This window comes from Monodon monoceros, unplaced genomic scaffold (assembly GCF_005190385.1).
Source record: "Monodon monoceros isolate NGI ecotype Baffin Bay Population unplaced genomic scaffold, NGI_Narwhal_1 Super_Scaffold_4, whole genome shotgun sequence".
NCBI lineage: Eukaryota > Metazoa > Chordata > Mammalia > Artiodactyla > Monodontidae > Monodon > Monodon monoceros.
In genome coordinates, this window is record NW_021703781.1 from 25,049,846 (window position 1) to 25,070,667 (window position 20,822).

The 20,822-nt window shown below is 51.4% G+C and overlaps 1 protein-coding gene and 1 long non-coding RNA gene across 4 annotated transcripts in view; one reads left to right on the forward strand and one right to left on the reverse strand.

Moving 5' to 3' along the window:
• Positions 1–2,103: 2,103 nt before the first annotated feature.
• COMTD1 (catechol-O-methyltransferase domain containing 1) lies at positions 2,104–4,619 on the reverse strand. Its single transcript, XM_029245023.1, has 7 exons — positions 4,002–4,619; positions 3,716–3,843; positions 3,376–3,481; positions 3,168–3,286; positions 3,005–3,059; positions 2,610–2,743; positions 2,104–2,359 (listed from the first exon to the last, which is right to left on the reverse strand). Exons 1-7 carry the CDS (start codon positions 4,093–4,095, stop codon positions 2,207–2,209), a joined length of 789 nt encoding a protein of 262 aa, XP_029100856.1. The 5' UTR covers positions 4,096–4,619; the 3' UTR covers positions 2,104–2,206.
• Positions 4,620–5,655: 1,036 nt separating this feature from the next.
• LOC114908658 overlaps positions 5,656–20,822 on the forward strand; it is an 82,728-nt gene continuing 67,561 nt past the window's right edge. For 2 of the 3 annotated variants that reach the window (XR_003796989.1, XR_003796990.1), the window contains exons 1-6: positions 5,656–6,078; positions 7,744–7,802; positions 8,464–8,509; positions 9,976–10,022; positions 12,700–13,082; positions 13,836–14,010. This is a non-coding gene — a long non-coding RNA (uncharacterized LOC114908658). The remainder of the gene's footprint in view (positions 6,079–7,743; positions 7,803–8,463; positions 8,510–9,975; positions 10,023–12,699; positions 13,083–13,835; positions 14,011–20,822) is intronic. The other variant, XR_003796991.1, reaches the window with a different exon arrangement.

Consider the following 20,822-nt stretch of genomic DNA (forward strand, 5'->3'; position numbering starts at 1 on the left):
AAATGATCCAGGCCCTAGTTAGGTAGGATGGGATGAGGTGTAAGGAAAGGGAGTAAGGCGTAGACAGTGTCAATACCCAGAGGGTCTGTAGAATGGAAGTGTATGGGCCTCAGTGAGAGGTCGTTACTTGTTTCTTTTCAGGCAGGCACTGAGAAGCTTGGGCCTAAGTTTGTGACCGGAGTGCCTTCAGGCTATGTGGCCATTGGCCTTAATCTGGACTTGAGCTGAATGATAGAAATTAATAGATGATTTGGTTGGAAAAGTAGGAAAGAGGAATTTTGATGGGAGAAGTGTTAGAAAGATACCATCAAAGGTTAGAGAAGAGTTTTGTTGAACAAATTCATAATACTAGATCTGTGGTATAGTTTGAAGTCAGAGAGAACAGATAAGAAAATGTAGTACTTACTCATTACCCAAAAAGTGATACATGCTGAAAATTTCCAGGTCAAGAAGAATCTGATGAGAGATTAGCAACCCAAACAAGCTTTCCATACAGGTGGGATGGGGGGCACAAAGGCCCCTTCTGATCTGTTTGTCCTAAGGGACTGGCTGGAATGGCCCATGGAATAAGACACATAACTTAATGGCAGTAAGTTGGAATTTGAACCAGTTTGTTTGAATCAGGCAGGACCTATTGCTAGGTAAGAAGAAAAACAGGAAAGGGTGTCTGCAAGCTAGGTATGAAAACGGCTCTTGTGTTTTCAGGATACTTAAGAGTAAAATGGACCTATTCACCCATGTGCTTCTTATATACTTTTATAAGTAGGAGAGAGAAGGATAGTTTACAGCCAGGTTCCTGAGGGTTGTCTGAAATGCAAGTATATATCCCAAATACTGTAGGGTTATGAAAGTTGCCAGCTGTGGGGTCATGGGGCTCCTGTGGCCTTGATATGTTAGAAATTAATAGATGATTTATTAATCAGCAGCCTCCAGGTTCAGTGCCACCACCCAGGCCTAACGGATGGTGGCAAAACCTAGTTCTAGGCTGATGCCATTTCTGTCTGAGGCCTGAGGCAGTGTTGGTGGAAAGGACACTTCATATCTGAGCCTGATCTTCATTTGTGGTGTGGAGATAAGATCTTCCTATGGATTGTGGAGGTTTAAACCACAGAGTGAAGCACCTGGCTCCCTCTCCACCTGGGCTCATAGGCTCATAGATGTTTGTGTTGGAAAGCTTAACTTTCTCTTCATCTTCCTCTGGGGAACTTGTTAAAAATAGCCTCCTACCTATTGGCCTGTCTGCTTCACACCTCTGGCCAGTGATCCCACTCAGTGTCTCATGTTCTTCAAAGACTTCATGGGGAGGAGAGGATACATACTCCAGTCAACCTTGAGGTCCTCAGGTCTAAGTCAAGTGGCCTGGTCTCAGGTGATGTTGACCAGGGCCTCCACTGCAGAGGTGAGGCCAAGCTGACAGTTCTGTGACAACTGGGCAAACGGCCAGCAGAATTGGCGTAACCTACAACACTTACACGGAGCAAGGCCCTTTTCCTGCCATCAGATCCCAGATTGGTCTCCACTGGTTCCAGCTGCACTGAACAGGAACTTCATTCATTTGCCCCTCTTAGGAAGAGGTGTCAGAGGGAGACCACAGGGGCTCTACCAGGTTTCCAGCCCTCAGATCCTGTGGAGGCAAATCTCCACAAGGAGCTGGGGTTTCTGACCAACTGCATGTGGGCAGGTCAATTAAAACTTTTTTTTTTTTTTTTTGCGGTACGCGGGCCTCTCACTGTTGTGGCCTCTCCCGTTGCGGAGCACAGGCTCCGGACGCACAGGCTCAGCGGCCATGGCTCACGGGCCCAGCCGCTCCGTGGCATGTGGGACCTTCCCGGACTGGGGCACGAACCCGGGTCCCCTGCATTGGCAGGCGGACTCTCAACCACTGCGCCACCAGGGAAGCCCCAATTAAAACTTTTGATAATCCTGCTTCCAGTCAGCTGGAAGCTCCTGTGGTCAGGCTACAGCCCTGGTGCCAGAGTGTCCTCAGGAGTGTGCCAGGGAGGGGATGAACATCTGTGGCCTCAAGGCTCCCTTTTGTTGAAGGGAGCCAGTGCGGGGCCTTCACTCCCTACCCCACTTCAGCACATACGGAGGCTCAGAAGATCGTCGTGTCCCAGGCCTCACTTTATTGTCAGATTTAAAACTCGGTGTCAATGGCTGGGGGTCCCAGGGTCCCTCCCTTGAGGCCCCTCGGTAGGGGCCAGCCCTAGATCTTGAAGGCTAAGGTGAGGCCGTCGCCCAGGGGCAGGAGGCTGATGTGGACCCTGGCGTCCCGCAGAATGCGCTCATTCAGGTTTCGCACACACTGGGCCGCCTTGTCCTGCGGTTTAGGCTGCAACACCTCTCCACGCCACAGGACCTGCGGAGGGGCGGGGCATCATGGGGGCGGGGCCTGGGGGTGCCTGAGCAGGAGGCGGGGTGAGAGCTGGAGACCCAGGACCTGAGCAGGGGAAAGTGGAAAACCTGGGGACTCAGTTCGAATACCTGGGGGCAGGAGCTTACGTGATTGTACTAGGCGGGGCTCTGGGGCAGGGGGGCGAGGAGGAGCCCAAGGAAAAGACGGACCCAGCTCAAGAGGGTCTTTCTTCTCTCCCGGGGCTGTCCCTTACACTGAGCACAGCGAGGACGCCTCCGGGTCGCAGCAGCTGCAGGCACCGCTCGTAGTAGGCGGTGCAGTTCTCCTTGTCCGCATCCACCACGGCCAAGTCGAAGGTGCCGGCCTCGCCCGCTGCCAGGAGCTCATCTTGCGGGGGAGGGAGGGGCAGATGCAGCTGAGTCCGCAGGCCCCAGCGGCCGGAAGACCCCGCCCAGGCCGGCCCAGGCGCTGTGACCATTCAGGTACTTGAGGGCCCCTGCCTGCCACTCTGCATGTGGCTGCGTACCGGGTGGCGGGGGGGTGGGGGCTGTCATTGCCTAAGCCCGCCCGTTGGACCGGGTCACTACCTCGCGCCGGGTGGTCCCATTTGGGAAATGGCGCCAAGGCCCTTTCCGCTCCGTTGCTCACCCAGGGTCTCCAGAGCGGGTTTCAACCGAAGTTCGATCTTGTGCTCCACTTCGGCCTGCGTGCGAGAGGGGCGGGGTCAGAGTCAGCATGTCCTTTCTCCCGGAGCTGGGAGTGGCCGGGCTCCAGGGGCCCAACGAGGGCCTCAGGTGTGTGGGGCACTCACCTGCCTCCACAGGGGACGTCCCAGCTCCGGGGGCCCTGCGTCCACCTCGCACGTCACCACGCGCCCCGCCGGGGGCAGCGCTAGGGCCAACGCTAGGGCCGAGTAGCCTGTGAAAGTGCCTGAGGACGTGGACACGGACAGGCTCAGGCCAGAGTGGGGCGACGGCCCGGTGACTCCGGCCCCCAGTGACCCCAGCCGCGTGCCCTACCAAGGTCCAGTGCCTTCTTAGCCTTGATGAGGCGAGCCAGGTTGGCCAAGAGCTGGGCCTGCTCACAGGTCATCATGGAATCCCCCTGCGGCTGCTCCAAGGTCAGCTGCTTGCGGGGAGGAGAGGGTCGCACTAGCCCTGCCAGTCACCCAGCTGAGCCCCAGGTTTAGAGCCCCCAGAGGCGTGGCTGTGGGCGTGGCCCAGGGGCGGACCTTCATGGAACGCCCAACCATGCCCGGCCTGCGCGGACGGGGGCCACCGACCAGCCCAAGGTCACGCAGCCACGTGGGTCCCTCCCGGCCCGAGGTGGGCGCCCGTTCCCGCTTCCGGCCCTGCTGACCAGCCGCAGGCTCCGCAGCGCCGGGTGCTCCCGCATGGAGCGGCTCAGCAGATACTGCCACAGGGGGCTGTCCTCAGGGGGCAGCAGGCGCTTCTCTCGCCGGGATCGCCATGGAGGGAACCATCTCCCTGCCGGGGAGGGGTGGTGCTGGGTCAGGGCCTGGGGCTCCAGGGCGCCAGGGGTGAGCCTCAGCCGCAGCCAGCCTCGCGGGTTCACGGGCTCTGCTCCTGCGTCCGCCCGCCCGCGGGGCCTCTGCCGAGGGTGCCGAAGGCCCGGCCCTACTCACCCAGGAAGAGGCCGCTGGCGAAGGCAGCGGCCAGCGCGGCCGAGCCTAGGGCCAGCGCGGCGGGCACAGAGAGCCGGGGCACGGGCTGGGTCATGGTTCGGGCAGGAGGCAGCGGCGTCCAGGTCACTTGCGCTAGGGCTTACTGGGACCGCCCTGGGACCCGCGGGCCCTCGCGGCTCCAACTTGCCCGGGCAGTGCCCTCGGAGCCGCGGCCTCGACCACCATCTGGCGGCCTCATGGCCTTACTGCAAGCCCCGCCCAAGCGGGTCAGTCGTCATCTAGTGGCCGCTTTCGGAACTGTGCCGGCGGCTATGCTGCTTCCTCATCGCTACCATTTTTGCTGAGAACCCCCAGGGGCATATGTGGGTGGGCGAGTAGAACGTCGGTATAACAGGATACTAACAGGTACAAATGATAGAAATTAAAGGAACCCTGGGAGGGACCGAGAGGATCAGGGGGGCCTCTTGGGGGAGGTCACCAAGGATGTCAAGTTGAAGGAATGTATGTTTGGGGGAGTTGGGGTTTGGGAGCCCTGGGTCAGATCTGGTTGATGGGGTGCTGAGACAACACCTTTAGTTAGAATCATGCTCTTGGGTACCAGCTAGGCTTGGGTGTGAGATCTTGGGCCCATCAGCCTGAGCCTCAGTTTCCTTTGTGTAAAACTGGGACCACTGTCTTACTATTAATGGCACCAGATCCCATAGCCTGGCACACAGTAGCTGCTCAAGAAGTGGCAGCTGCTGTTATCATAAGTTGAAGATATCTTGGGGAGGAAAGATCAGAGGGCAGGTGAAGTCCCCTTGCAGGGCTGTTCCGCAGGGGTGCTATCCAGTGAACAGTGATGGGAACACTGTGTGCCGAATGGGGCGAGGCGAAAGAAGCTGTCCTGGCTTGTGTTAGTGAAGCTGGGCTCAGAGACCACAGGGCACAGGGAACTTGTGTGTCCCGGCTTCACAATTTTCTCTTCTGTAAAATGGGGTTCTTAACAGTCCTGACCTCTTGGGAGATGAAATGAGAAAATCCAGGTGAAGGATTCACACAGGGCCTGGGACTTAGTGGGCTATAGCTGTTACATTTAAAAGGAGTCAGATTCCATCGGCCGTTGCTCCGCGGCTGTCCCCTGACACCAGCCTTCAGCAACCACACTGGGCAGACTGGAGCCCCACCGGGGGCTTTCTAGGCGAGGCTCAGCCCCAGCAAGGCTCAGGGACAGGCTTGTTGGGGGAGGTTGGTGAGGGAGCGGTTTGGCTGAGGCTGAAGACAGGGCTAACTAAAGAAGCCCGGAGCTCAGAGCCCGGGACTGACCGGCGCTGCGGGAGCTCTGGGCCCGCGGGAGGCCACGCAGGAGCGTGGACACACGATGAACTCTTCTGACCCGGGGGAAACCAGAAGTGCTTTCATGGTTCCTCTGCTGAGACCCTTCCACCAGGCCAGGCGGCACTGGGGCGCTGGGCTCAGCCAGGGCTGCAAACTGGCGCTCTCTTTCCTGTCTGGGGGTCTGGGTTTGGGCAGGCCCCCAGCTCACACCAGAACCTCCCTCCCCCCCACCTGGCTTCAGGCCGGAGCCCGTGGAGGTGGGAGGCGGGCGGGGAGGGGAGGCATGTCACCATATATCCCTCTCAGATTAAAAAACTAATTTGAAAAGATTAATGTATTCCATTCTTGTTACGCTGGCTCTGATACCTCTGGGCCTGCGGCTGCTCTGCCTCCTGATTATTGAATTTTTATGGCCTGGTAATTAATTGCAGATTCCCTGTTTTGTTCTATTTCTTTTTCTCTGACATTTTAATTTCAACAAAAAGCAGTGGTCTCCATGCAGGTTCTCTCTGGAGATCCTAATGGTCTATAAAACAGAATGACTTATAGACGTGGCACCCACTTCAGTTGGCGAGCGATTGTTTGAAACCTTGCTGATCACGCAAAATTTAATTTTTCCACCTCCCTCCCCCATTCGCTACTCATTTCTTGTCTCTTCCATTACAGCGCCGGTGTCTCAGTTCACGATGAAGGGAGCAAAGTGTCGCCTCCGAATCTGTTACAGGGCCTTTTCCTAGAAGACCAGGGGGCTGAAGACAAAGTAGGTTTGGGTTCTTTTCCTTGGAGGTGGCCCGAGTGGCGGCGGTGGAAGCTGGGCCTCCCCAGAGGGCCACGTGGATGTGGGCAGCTGTCTCCAGGGGTGGGGGAGGATCATTTCTGCCTCTCTCAATTGCCCTTTTTGGCCAAGTGCAGCTGCCCCATTAGGCACCAAGGCACCTGCTGGTCATGAGGGCAGAGAGGATGGGTGCCCATACATGCTGCTGGGTCGACACCAGGAAGTCAGGGGGTTTGACCCCTGCCAAATTCTTAGCCAGACTGGGTCACTGGAAACAGCTGTTCACAAAAAAGGATCTGGTAGAGGCCCCTGAGTTATTAACCTAATACCCCCAACCCCTACTTCTCCCAGCCCTGCTAACATCACACAGGCTGGGCGCCTTCCCCCAGGACCCCCCCAGGACTGGGCGGGGTAGGGGCAGAAGAGTAAGGTTATGGAGTCAAGTTGGACCTAAAGGATTAGAATTCAGATATCTTCAGGGGTCAGGCAGGCAGGTGAGGGGAGGGCGGTAGGGAGCAGTGGGGACTGTGGTGTTCCAGAACTGACGCCCCATCAGGTGTGGCGGCCCCTCAGCTCCCATTCATGTGGCCATGTGGGAAGAAGAGCATATTGTGGCTGGAGCTTCTGAGTTTTCAAAAGAGGTTGGAAATCTGGCTTTTAATGTGAAATCTCACAATTTAAAACACTTGGGTTAGACTTTTTTTTTTTTCTCTTTTTTTTACGCTCCATGTCAGCCAAACTGAATACATCTTTGATCTTTGTGTCTGACCTGGCCCATAGGACAACTGTTTCTTCTGATTTGGAGCATGGGTCAGAGAAGTTAGGACATAGGAGTGGAGTCTGTCGGGGCCAGAGAGGCCTCACTGGCTGGCTGATCACCCCCAGTCCCCAGGCCCTGCCCCAGGAATCCTCCTCCTACCTTTGGGCCCTTCAGTCCCCTTCCTGTACTTGTGGGCTCTTCCCCGGCAGCTGTGGTTCTCCCAGAGGTGCCTGTGAGCCTCTGTCCAGGGCTTGCCTTCTTTAGGCCTCCTGTCTCCACAGACAAACTTGCAGCCTGGAGTCTGACCACATCTGGGTGAGGTCTGCTGAGCTTTTCACCTAAGACTTCGGGGGGCAATGCTGTGACTCTAGTGGCTCCAGGGGCCGTGGTGGGCCGAGTGGGCTGATGCAGACAGACCGTGAATCAGGAGCTTCTGGGGCCCCTCAGATGAGCGGGGGAGGACGGGGGCCACGGCCTCCTCCCGCCTCCTCTGTGCTGAGATGCTGTGGAGCTGGCACTGGCAGTGCCCTGGCCTCTCATGCCTCAGTTTCCTCATCTGGACAGGCCGAATGGGAAGTGACAGCATGGGCTCCGGAGTCTGAGGGACTTGGGTTCAAACATGGGTCCACCACTCACTTTGTGGCTGTGTGAGCTCCGAGTTTCTCAGCTAGAAAAATGGGGCTGATCCTTCTGTCTTAGTGTTCTGTGTTGTATAATGAACCACCACATGCTGAGCGGCTTAAAACAATGCCATTTTTTATCTCGCGGTTCTGTAGGTCAGGAGTCAGGCCAGGCCTGGCTGATCCTCCGCTCAGGGTCTCACCAGGTGGAAGGCACCTCGAATACTTCTGGTGTTTCAGATCACTCTGCCTTCCTTTTCTGCTTTTCAGGGCTCACGTGATTCCAGGGGACCCACCCGGCTAATCCAGGATAATCTCTGCATTTCAAGGTGAGCTGGTTAGTGACCTTAGTTCCATCTGCAAAGTTCCCCTTGCCATCTGAGTTGATGACCGAGAGAGTAACGTTGGTGGTAGAGATCATGAGAGAGTGGTCAAATTCTGCCACAAACTGCAGCCTCTCAGTGTGGTTGTCAGGATGAAGATAACCCTGCTAAGTTCTCGTCCCCCCTCTTTGAGAACCACGCTGTGAGGTTTTGGGTTTGTTTTTATTTTTGGCCATGCCACGCGGCATGCGGGATCTTAGTTCCCCGACCAGGGATTGAGCCTGGGCCCCCTGCATTGGGAGCGAGGAGTCTTAACCACTGGACCACCAGGGAAGTCACATTAGGTATTTAAATACAGAGGATTCCCTGCTACTGCATAGACAGAGTGGGCGGTGGGCATGTTCCTCACAGCCACCCTCTCAAGAAGCTAGCGTTGCCCCCGTTTTCCAGATGTGCAAACTGAGGTTCCCAGATGTCAGGTGACATATAAGTGGCAGAGCCAGGTGTGAACCTATCCCTGTCTCAGGTTCACATAAGAGTTTGTCATCTCACCACTGGCCCAAGTCCAGAGCTCCTATATCCCCTGGAAGTTCATCGAGTTCTCTTGAGAGGCTTCCACCATGCGCCAGAGATTTACCTGTGATCCGATTTCTCTGGTTCAACTCAGGTCCTGGCATTTGGGTGTCTCTGGGATTCCCCAGTGGATGACTTAGGTATGTGTTTCATGGTGTCACCTGCTCCTTTTTTCTTCTTCTTCTTTTTTTTTTTTTTAATAAATTTATTTATTTGTTTTTATTTTTGGCTGTGCTGGGTCTTCGTTGCTGCGCGTGGGCTTTCTCTGATTGCAGTGAGCGGGGGCTACTCTTCGTTGCGGTGCGTGGGCTTCTCATCGCGGTGGCTTCTCTTGTTGAGGAGCACGGGCTCTAGGTGCACGGGCTTCAGTAGTTGTGGCGCACATGCTCAGTAGTTGTGGCGCACGGGCTTAGTTGCTCCGCGGCATGTGGGATCTTCCCGGACCAGGGCTCGAACCCGTGTTCCCTGAATTGGCTGGCAGAGGCTTTCAAATTCTTAACCACAGCGCCACCAGGGAAGCCCTGCTCGTTTCTTCTTGATGGGATGGGCAGGGTGCCACTGTCAAAGCCACTCCTGGGCGTCATCGCTTTTGCCGGACACCTCAGCTGACACTCAGGAGCCGTCAAATGGTCAAGACTTCATGGGCGTCCTTTTGAGAAATAGCAAAGAAAGTCCCCCTGCATCTCTTCTCTCTCCTCCTTGAGACACTGGCCTACATTGTGAATCCTTCCTTACCCAAAAGAAGACAAACACACACGTCCCAGCCTCCCCTGCAGGTACCAGACCTGATGCGGCATGTGAGTCCATGGTTGGAAGGAGAGTGATGCTGTGTCGCATCCAAGCTCTGGCCCTCCCAGAGTCAGCTGTTTGCCACAGAGTAGACTTTGCTATTTGCAACAAAGTGGATTCTGTTATTTGCAGCAAAGTGAAGTCTGCTGTTTGCCACAAAGCAGCTTCTAGATTTGCAGTTAGGAGTGCTGCCTCTGTGGGACCGATTCTTCCACCTCCAGCACACAGTGTTACCATCCACTGCAGAGCCAACCCCCTCCTTCTGCTTTGCCAACAGGAGCCCAATATTGTTCAGGCGACAATGTGCCCAGCTCCGGGGGATGGACAGCCCTCTCAGGCTGTCACAACCCCCCTCCCCACCCCAGTCCCTTTTTCAAGATATCCAGGGATATCTTGCCAGGGAAAAAGAGGTGCTTCTCAGGACTTTTTATTCCCTGATAATAAGAAATCCCCTCTTCTTGCTTAGCCTTTTCTTACCCTGAATAGGGTTGTGTAAAGATGAAATGCTTGGAACTTTAGCAGCCATCTTGTGGCCCTGAGGCAACAAGGTTAAGAATTAAAAAAAAAAAACCAGTGAGGATGATGATGGTCCTTGAAGACATTATCTAGACATTAAACCACTCCCAGCAACTGTTTACCTCTAGCCTCCTTGTTATGTGAGAAAATGGAGCCCTTTGTGTTTAAGCAATGATTAGCTATTTATTCTCTATTTGAAGTTCATAGCATTCCTAACTGATATAGGCACTCTAGCAGTGTGGTCTGTGCCCAGGGGTGATTGAGAGTTGGTGCTGAGATAACCCCTTTTGCTTTTTTTCAGGTTGAGTGACAGATTCCACACTGAACTCAAAATCACGCTCTCCAAAGGTAAGGCCTCGTTTTCCTCAGGGGTCAGTTTTCTCCCAGGAGATGCCCTATCCCTCCCCCGCCTGACAAGTGGAAATGCCAGTACCGTGCACCCCACCCTTGCCCTGCTGCAGACTTGTGGTGTCTCATCAAGCCTCCCCAGTCCCTGGTGAGGCAGGCATGATCACCCACCCTTTACAGACAGGGGATATCTGGGGTCTCATAGGCAGGATGTGGGGATTGTCTCCAGTTCTGTATGGCACAAAGCCTGGGGTCTCCCCACTCCAAGGAGAGTCTCTCTATTTGCATCAGAGCCAGGGGTGCAGGGGCTTCTGGGACAGTGGATGACCAGACAGGGTGGGAGCTTCTGTGCAGCAAGCTGAGTCCAGGTTGGGGAAGCCCACGACCTCCCAGCATAGCGGCCAGGTTTCTGCTGCAACATTGCTGTGTGGCAGCCCCAAGTCTCAGCAACTTCCAAAGTAACCACCTACTTTTCTCACTGCTGGGTCAGTGGATCAGCTGGGCTATTTCTGCTTGGGGTTGTGGGTCCAGATCATTCTGAGACCAGCAGCTACCTGGGGGTGCTCTTTCCCAGGGGACAGCATGGGGGCAAGAGGCCAACCACACAGGTGGTTTGAAAGCCTCTGCCTCAGTCAGGTCTGCTCATGTTCCAGCGGCCCCAACAAATCACTCGGCCAAGCTCTGCATAGGGGGCAAGTGTGTGTACTCTGCCCTCTCTATGGGGTGGCCCTGTGAGCTCACGTGGCAAAGCGTGTGGCTGTGTAGCCCTATTATGGGTCAGGGAGAGAAGAGTCAAGATCAGCAGTTCAATCTACACACAGATCCCAAGGGCCCCTGGGTGTCCCCAAAGCCGTGGGTGCAGAGATCCCCACAGGGCAGGGCCTCAGCAGGGGCAGGAGGGCCAGGGCCCCTGCCTTGTGCCTGAGCTGAAGATTCCCCAGTCTGTTTCTCAGAGGAGGAACTTGGAGCTCTGGGAGTCAGAGTGTCACCTGAGGTCGCAGGGCAACCTCCTGCCTCTGTCCACCTCACTGCCATCCTGAACCCAGCGGGGAGGGAGCAAGGGGTCAGGCTCACCTTCCCTGGGTTCAGCCCAGGGCGCCTACCTCCCCGGGGAGGACAAGCCCCTTTCTTTTATCCCCACACTCAGCATATGCCCATTTTCCCCTGAGACACCAGGACATGGAGCCTGGAACTCAAGGATTCCGATTGCATTGCATGGGAGACTTCTCAGTGCTTGTTTACTTCTGGTGGCCCCTGAGCTGGCCTGGGGACATATTTTGTTTGTCTCGATCAGTATTTTGTTTATTTGAATGGAGCCAACACTAAACAATCAGAAAATTTCACAAAGAATTCAGATTTGATTTCCATTTCTTTTGAAAGAGCAGCAGATTTGACAACACTGGGCCCATTTTTTTTTGTTGTTTTGCGGTACGCGGGCCTCTCACTGTTGTGGCCTTTCCTGTTGCAGAGCACAGGCTCCGGACGCGCAGGCCCAGCGGGCATGGCTCACGGGCCTAGCCGCTCCGCGGCGTGTGGGATCTTCCCGGACCAGGGCACGAACCCGTGTCCCCTGCATTGGCGGCAGACTCTCAACCACTGAGCCACCAGGGAAGCCCCCACTGGGCCCATTTTGCTGCAGGGCAGGTTGGCTGGTGCTGTGTGGTACCTCCCCCATCCCCCACGGGTCATGTGCCCTTGCCCCAGTCCCCACCGCTCCCTGCTGCCTCAAACCCAAAGAGGTTCCCTCATATTCCACATTGGTCTTTGAGCTGCTGGTGCATGAGCTGTAACCTCTGGTTTAATCCACTCCCCAGAGGCCCAGAGAGGAGAGACACCTGCCCAGGGTACACAGCCCATCTCAGGCTTTTGTTTCTCTTTCTCACTTCCTGAGTAAGAACTTCACCTGGATTCCAAAGAGCAATCCCTCTTGTGGGCTCCAAACAAGGATCCCAGACTTTGCCGCCCACCCCAAGCAAAACTGTTCATGTCGTGGTTGAAACTCAGAACACCTCTGGCGTTGCTACCCTGAGAGCACAGCCACTTTGAGGGGAAAATCTAGACTGAGATGAGCTTTGGGAGATGTTACAGGGACCCAGGTCTCTGAGTTACATAGGGAATCCCCCTAGATCTACAAAAATGAAATACGAATGGCTGATATTTCTATAGCAATTACTGTGTGTCCGTCACTTCAATTACTGTGTCAGTATAGCAATTACTGTGTGTCAGTTAAACGTCATATTAACTCACTTAATCTTCACATAAACCTTGTAAGGGGAAAGGTACCATTTTTATCCCCATTTTACAGGTGAAGAAGCTGCAGCACAGAGAGGTTAAGCAACATTCCTAAATTCGCACAGCTTATAAGTGGTAAAGTTGGGATTTGAACCCAGGTTCTCTGGTTTCAGGGCTTATAGTTCTTAACCACTGACATATCCTAGAGGAAATACCTACTGAGGTGGCCACTTTTCCTGTAATAACTCATTTCACCCTTGGACTTGCCCAACAAGTTAAGGTTGAGTTTGGCTGTGAGAGACAGAAAAGTCCAAAAAAGAAGTTGGTTTCTATTTTATACAGATGTAACTTGGAGGTTGTACGGAGCCTCCAGGGTCAACTGAGACTCAGGCTTCTCCTCTGCTGTGTTGCCATCCTCATCATGTGGTGTCTTCTCATTAAACAGGATGACTGCTTGAGTTCCAGCCATCACACCTTCAACCCAGTTTTTAGGAAGAAGAAAGGGACAAAATAGAACCAACCTCGTTCCTTTAAGGACACTTCTTGAAAGTTTCGTAAGATATTCTACTTGCATCCCTTTGAGCAGCACTTAGTCACGTGACCACATTTTGGCCTGGAAATAGTCTTTATTCTAGAGGGTTATATGTTCAATGAAAAACTCAGTTCTATCTTTAAAAGGGAGAATGGATACTGGGAACATTCAGCATCATCACTGTGTTTTTTACAGATAAAGAAACTGAAGCTCAGAGAGGTGAATGGCCTTCTGGCGGTCACACAGCCAGGAAGAGGTGGAGCCTGGATCTTCTGTCCCTGGGCCCTTTGGAGCAGGTGGGCTCCAAAGATATACTCTGCCGATTTCTTAAGGGGTGAGGAGGACTGTGGATACGTGCATAACCCCCTCTACAGACCCCAGGAACACCCAGTGCCCAGGTCCTGCCAGCCAGGCAGCCTTGTGCCTGCAAGCCCTGGCAGCCTGTCCGGGCCCAGATCCATCACTCCGGCACCAACCATGCCCTGGGCCTGACTCCATCCATCCCTCTAATGCCACATCGACTGTGCTCGGGCACGTTCCTGAGGCGGCCTCAAGAGCACTGAATAATTCAGTTCTGCGTAATGGGATAATGAATTTACTGACAACCCAGTGTGGTCTCGGTACTTACATTTCAAGAAATACTGACTCCCTAGGCCTGCTCTGCAGGCTGGAGATGTACACGTGCCAAGAAACTGTTGCCTTTACTTGCCTCGTGGGGTTCAGGCTTGACTGAATGGAGACCCTACTTTGGTCTCACTGATTCTTAAACTGCTTCGGCTAGTGGGGAGCCTGGGGGTAGGGGGACTGCCTGGTTGGAACTTTGGGGCGAGGTGGAAGTGAAATCACAGAAGCTTGGACATGCAGAGCTGGAAAGGACCCCTTGGTCCTGCATACCCATTTTATGAACCGGGAAGCTGAGGTTGTGGCAGGGACGGGCCTCTGCTCCCGCACACTGTGTTCCATGGCTGGGGACGCCGGGGATGCCTCGGGACTCCGGGGAGGAGACCTGCTTGTTTTCCTTCTAACCTGCTGTTTTCCCTGTCCCCCAGCTGCTGAAGGGTTGCTGCTAATGACTCCCAGCTGCCCCTTTGCTGGAGACGATCCCTCAGCCAAACGAGAGGCGTCCCCCGGAAGGCCGGCCCACCCTGCCTTCCTTTCCCGACCTGGGCAGACGATGGCTGATGACCGGCTGATGTGGTGCAAAAGGCCACCCCAAGCCTCAAGGTAGGACAAACTCTGTGATGCTATTAGGGTTCCAATATCCTTGGTGGGACTGTGGCTTGACCCCAGCTGAGACCGTGTTCTGGCTTAGCTTTTACCCCTTCCCTATCCTGCTTCCCTCACTCCCTTTCTCCTCAGGGCCTCCCCCCACCCCATAAATCATCTGAATGGGAATCTCTGACTCAGGTTCTGCTTCTGGGGAACCCTCCTGAGGCAGCTGCGTTTCCTGGTCTGAGCCCTCCTTTCTGAGGACTCCTCCCAGAGCACTAAGAAAGGCTCAGGGCCAGGAATTCTTGCCGCTGGCTCTGCTGTGTGATGGTGAGGAAATCACTTCTCCACCCTGAGCCTCAGTTTCCCCTTTTGTATGGCTGGGGTTGAGGGAGCCTCTCTCAGGTCCCTTCCAGCTCTGAAGGTCTGTGATATGACCTGAGGTGCCAGGAAGCCTTCTGCTTTCTTAACTAGCGCCACATGTGCATGGAGTCCTACCATCGGGGACTTTTCTCTGAAGGCTTTTTCAAAATGCAAAATCATCTGAGATGAGAATGAGTTTCACATTAGGTGATCGCGCTGCAGGGCAGACTCTCTCAAGGTGGGATCCTTGGGTCACCTGAATCCATCACCTGAAGGGGACTGCCTGGTTGGAACTTTGGGGCGAGGTGGAACTGGAATCACAGAAGCTTGGACATGCAGAGCTGGAAAGGACCCATTGGTCCTGCATACCCATTTTACGAACCGGGAAACTGTGGTTGTGGCAGGGTCGGGCCTCTACTCCTGCACACTGTGTTCTGTGGCTGAGAACGCTGGGGATGCCTCCGGGCTCTGAGGAGGAGACCTGCTTGTTTACCTTCTAACTTGCTAGTTTCCCCATCCCCCAGCTGCTGGAGGATTGCTGCTAATGACTCCCAGCTGCCCCTTTGCTGGAGACGAGCCCTCAGCCAAATGAGAGGCGTCCCCTGGAAGGCCGGCCCACCCTGCCTTCCCTGACTTGGGCAGACTGTAGCCAATGACCGGCTGATGTGGTGCAAAAAGGCCACTATTGGGGACTACCCTTGAGTCCTACCATTGGGAACTTTTCTCTGAAGGCTTTTTCAAAATGCAAAAGCATCTGAGATGAGAATGAGTTTCACGTTAGATGATCATGCTGCAGGGCAGACTCTCTTAAGGTGGGATCCTTGGGTCACCTGAATCTATCACCTGAAGAGGTGCTTATTATTAATATTTCCCTTCCCTTCTTCGTATTTGGACAGGTAGCCACTGTCCATTCCTTCATGGAGTTTTCCAAACAAGTGTGGCCATATTCTGGTACCAAGGACGAGTGGAAGGCTGAGGCCATTTTGGAGTGATTCTGGCCTCTAAGCAGCCCTAGACTCCTGTGTGTGGGTTACAGTGAAAGAGAGAGAGAACGCAGACAGAAATAGACAGAGGGATGGAAGGAGAGGGAGAGAGAGGCAGAAGTCGAGGAGGAGGAGGGCGAGAGGAAGGGAGAAGAGAAGGAGGACAGGTTTTAGAGATAAACGTTGAGACAAACGTGACAGTGAACCTCAAGTCAGACACAAGCTAGTCCATCACCCTGCCCCCGCCCCCATGCCGCAGCGGCAGCCTCTTCACTGTGTAATGGAGTAGACTGGGGCATCTGCCTCGCAGGGCGGTCGGCAGGGACGGATGGCTCAGCACGGACCCGGAGCAGGCCCTCCGCCAGTGGGTGCTTCTGCCCCACCCAGACTGGTCTGACGGTTTGGTTGCGGCTCTGAAGGTGGAGGGAAGATGATGTGACCTCAGGTGACCCTTTGTCTCACCTCTTCTGGAGAGCAGTGGCCTCTTGGAGAAAGGGGAGCAGCGTTAGTGTGTATGTGTATGTGTGTCCCAGACTAGGTGCTTTCGAGTCATCAGAAGGCTGGGTATTTTGCTTGACGGGAAAGTGGCCTCCTGGACTAACAGCAATACGAGGAACACATTTGTCTCCTGACCAAGAGGGTGGGGTGGGGGAAGATTTTTAAGGAGCTGTCAGAAGGAAGGGAACTGGGGAGCCACAGCTGGGGTTAGCTGGGGAGAGAGTCACTGTTCCAGACCCCGAGACTGAGCTCCCAAACCTCGGGGGTTGATGTGTTGTGGGGAGCCCTCTCTGAGGGGCCTCCCGTCTGCCCCAGATTAGTGAGGACGGCAGGGACAGAAATGGCCCCAGACTAAGGACGAAAAGAAGGACCTCTGAGTGGCGGGGTGGAGGGGGGATGAATTGGGAGATTGGGATTGACATGTATACACTAATATGTATAAGATAACTAATAAGAACCTACTGTAAAAAAATAAAATAAAATAAAACTCAAAAACCAAAGTATTCATAAAAAAAAAAAGAAGGATCTCTGTCAGGAAAACAAAGCACCTGTGGGTGGTGGGCAGCAAGGAGCCCAGGGATCGCCTTTGCCTTGGGTGCTCTCTGGGCAGAGTCTGACCTCCAGGGCCTGGTGTGGAGCCTCAGCTGAATGAGGGAGCCCTGGGCTCCGCCAGGCCTGGAGGCTGTGAGCAGGGTGAAGGGAGCGGTACTCCAGCATCAGCTGGGGGCTCCGGGCTGGGGCAGGAGGGGTGGCTCCTCTCCCTGGCTCATGCCCTGCTCACCTGGCTAACTCCTCATGCCTGTCAGGGAGGCAGACAGTGCTGTCTTCCCCAGACCTGATGTGCCCCTGACTGAGCCGGTGCAGTGGCTTAAAAATGTGACTGAATCCTTAGACCCTCCTCTCATCAGGAGGTGGGGTCTGTGTCCCCTCGCCCTGGACTGGGGCGAGCCTCCTTGAACAGAATGTGATGGAAGTGATGTTCTCTGACTTCTGAGGCTGGTTAGAAAAGGCCAGGTAGCATCTCCCAGGTTCTCTTGGAAACTTGCTCTGGGAGCTGTCAGCTGCCCTGTGAGAAGTCCATCTCTGCGGAAGCCGCCTTGTGCAGGGATCACAAAGAGTGAGAGAGATGCCTGAGGGGCCCCAACTCATCCATCCCCAGCTGTTTGAGTCTCCCATGCCCCAGATATCAGACATGTGCATAAGGAAGCCTTTGAGATGACTCTAGTCTCAGCCACCAAATGCCTGCAATGCATGACAGACCCAGAGTGAGAGCTACCTGCAGTCCAGGCGACCTCCGGATTCATGAGTGGAAGACAAGATCGTATATGGGTTTCCTAGGGCTGCCTAGGTACCAAATGGCCACAAACTGGGCAAAACAACAAAAATTTATTCTCTCAGAGTTCTGGAGGCTAGGGTCCAAAATCGAGGTATTGGCTTGTTCCTTGTGAGGGCTCTGAGGGAGAATCTGTTCCCTGCCTTTCTCCTAGCTTCTGGTGGTTGTAGGCAGTGCTTGGCTTTCCTTGGCCTGTAGGTGCATCACTCTGGCCTCTGCCTCCATCTTCGCATTGTGTTCTTGCTGTGTCTCTGTGTCCAAATCTCCCTCTTCTTATAAAGGACACCGTCACATTTAATTAGGGGCACCTGTACTCTGTATTATCTCATCTTGACTAATTACATCTGCAATGACCCTATTTCTCAAATAAGATGACGTTCTGAAGTACTGAGGGTTAAGACTTTAACATATCTTTTGGGGGGACATAATTCAACCCATGACATATCGTTATCATTTTAAGCCGCTATTTTGAAGTGATTCGTTATGTAGCAGTAGTTACTCAGAACATGAGAATTAAAGGATGGCTAGGGAAGCAACTAAAACATCAGTGGAAATGTAATTTACCAGAACATCCTTCTAGGAGGCTACTGTATGTGGTTGGGATAATTGATTTTCTAAGTAGCTTGGGGTCGGGTCTGGATCCTCCCCACAAAAGATGGACGTTCCAGCAACAACATGTGCTTGAATAAAAACAGACAGCTTCCCTAAAGCCTTCTAATGTGGGAAAAGAGCTTGAGTTTTGCTTTGTATTCCTCCCCCTTAAATAAATGTTGAATATTTACTTAAGGAGAATCAATATGATTATTAAGAGTGTTCCTGGCCTCCATATATCTCAGCATGGCCTTGTTTACTAACACCTGCCCTGTCAGAGCACTGATTAACTGTGGGCTACAGTTGCCTGGTTAAGTGTCTGGTTTCTCCATAGACTGGAAGCAACCCTAAGAGCAGGGACAGGCTATGTCTTGTTCTCTCCTGAATCCCCAGCACAGTTCTTGGCACATAGTAGGTGCTTAATAGTTAGTCTCTGAAAGCATGGATGTTGGAAAAGGAACAAAGGGACTTAAAATCTATATGATGATGAAAGGTATATAAATATATCAGCTACAGAACATCTAAGGATGCTAGAAAAAAATATTTTTGAAATTTGAAATTCTTTTCTGTTAATGGAAGAGCCTATAAGCAAATAAGGGAATTATAAGAGGCCAGGAACAAATTGGAAACATCAGTCCAGGGAAGTAAAGACTGCTGGACACCCTGAGGACTTCTACCTTGTTGGGCAGCCTACAACTTCCACACCTTGAGCTTCTGTGGCACAAGAAAGACAAGGATGAAGCAAGGGATGATAAACATGACCAGGAAGATTTGAAAAAGAACCAGACAGAGGTTCTAGGAATTTAAATATATCACATACAAAATTTAAAACTCAATGGAACAGTTAAATAGAATAGACACTGCTGGAGAGGGAATTAGTAAACAGGAAGATAGATTTGAAAAATTATACATAATACAGTACAGAAAGAAAAATGAAACTATGAAGAAGAGGTTAAGAGACATGGAGAGTGCAATGAAAAGCTCTAATATATGTCTAATCAGATATTTGGAAAGTGATTATAGGAATAATGGGAGAGGTATTATTCAAAGAGATAGCAGCTGAGAATTTTCTATGATTATTAAAAAATATGAATCTTCAGATTCAGGAATTCCAGTGAATCCCAAAAAAGGTAAATAAAAAGAAGTCCATACACAGATACGTCATAATCAAATTAAAGAATATCAAAGACAAGTAGAAAAAAAAAAAAAGAGAAGTAGAAGATCTTAAAAATACCCAACAGGAAAAAACTTCATTGTTCACAACTTCTCTAATTAGAAGAAATTAGACTAATGGTGACTAGTTATAATAGTATGAATAGTAACAATGAAAAACAGAATAATGATGACTTTAAAGGGCTTTTAAAATTCACACCAACTAGGGACTGTATACCCCAGCCCCTAATAAGACTGAAATAATTTCTTAAAAGATAATTTGTCTTTTAAGGATAAATGTAGATCCTAAGTATGTGCTAAAGAAAATTGAAAACGTATATTCATACAAAAACTTGTACACAAATGTTTATTGCAGCATTATTTATAATAGTGAAAAAGTGGAAACAACCTAAATATCCACCAACTTATGAATGGATAAACAAAATGTGGTATATCCATATAGTAGAGTGTTACTTGCCATAAAAAGGAATGAAGTTCTGATCCATGCAACAACATGGATGAACCTTGAAAACATAGGCATATCGATAGAGACAGAAGGTAGATTTGTGGTTGCCAGAGGCTGGAGGGGAATGTGGAGTGACAGCTAACGGGCATGGGCTTTCTTTTTGGGTGATGATAAGTTCTGGAAATAGATGGTGGCGATGTTTGTTAAATCTTATAAGTACACTAAAACCACTGAATTGTACACTTTCAAAGGGTGAATTTTATAGTATGTGAATCATATCTCAATAAAAATGCAAAAAATAAGAATAAGGGTAGAAATAAGGACATTTTCACTTACAGGCATACCTTGGAGATGTTGCAGGTTCAGTTCCAGGCCACTACGATAAAGTGAATATTGCATTAAAGAAAGTCACAGAAAGATTTTTGTTTCCCAGTGCATATAAAAGTTATGTTTTGGGAATTCCCTGGCGGTCCAGTGGTTAGGACTCGGCACTTTCACTGATGAGGGCCCAGGTTCAATCCCTGGTTGGGCAACTAAGATCCCACAAGCTGCGTGTCGTGGCCAAAAAAAAAAAAAAAAAAAAAAAAAAAGTTATGTTTACACTATACTATGTTCTGTTAAGTGTGTAATAGCATTATGTCAAAAAAGTGTACATAATTTATTAATTTAAAAATATTTATTGCTAAAAAATGCTAACCATCTTCTGAGCCTTCCAATGAGTTGTAGTAGTAACATCAGAGATCACTGATCACAGATAACCATAGCAAATATAATAATAGTGAAAAAGTTTAAAATATTGTGAGAATTACCAAAATGTGACACTGAGCAATGAAGTGAGCAAATGCTGTTGGAAAAATGGCACAGATAGACTTGCTTGATGCAGGGTTGACACAAACCTTCAATTTGTAAAAAAAACACAGTAATGAAGTACAATAAAATGAAACTCAATAAAAGGTATGTCCGTTTACTATAACTGAGAGAATTTATAAACAACAGACCCCCATTCAAGGAGTTTCTGAAGGATGAGCTTGAGAAGAAAAATGATCTGAGGAAAAACGTCTCAGATACAAGAAGTGATGATGAATTGAGAAAATAATAAAAATATGGGTAAATCTAAACAAACACACTGATTGTCCAAAGCAATGTCTATTCTGTGGGGTTAAACAGGAGATGGAACTAAAATCCTGGACCGTAAAGTATAATAAATGGAATTAAAGCTTTCAAAGCACTTTGCATTGTTCAGGAAAAGGGTAAGATATTGATTAACTTTAGACTAAGTTAAGTTAGGTAATAATTTCAAAATACTAAGTCACCAATAAAAAAAAATAATAGAATGCCTATCCTCTACATAGTAGAAGGGGGAGAAATGGGATGAGTAAAAAACTTCAAAACAATGCAACAAAGAAGATGAAAATAAATCCTTAGGAAGCAGGACAAATTA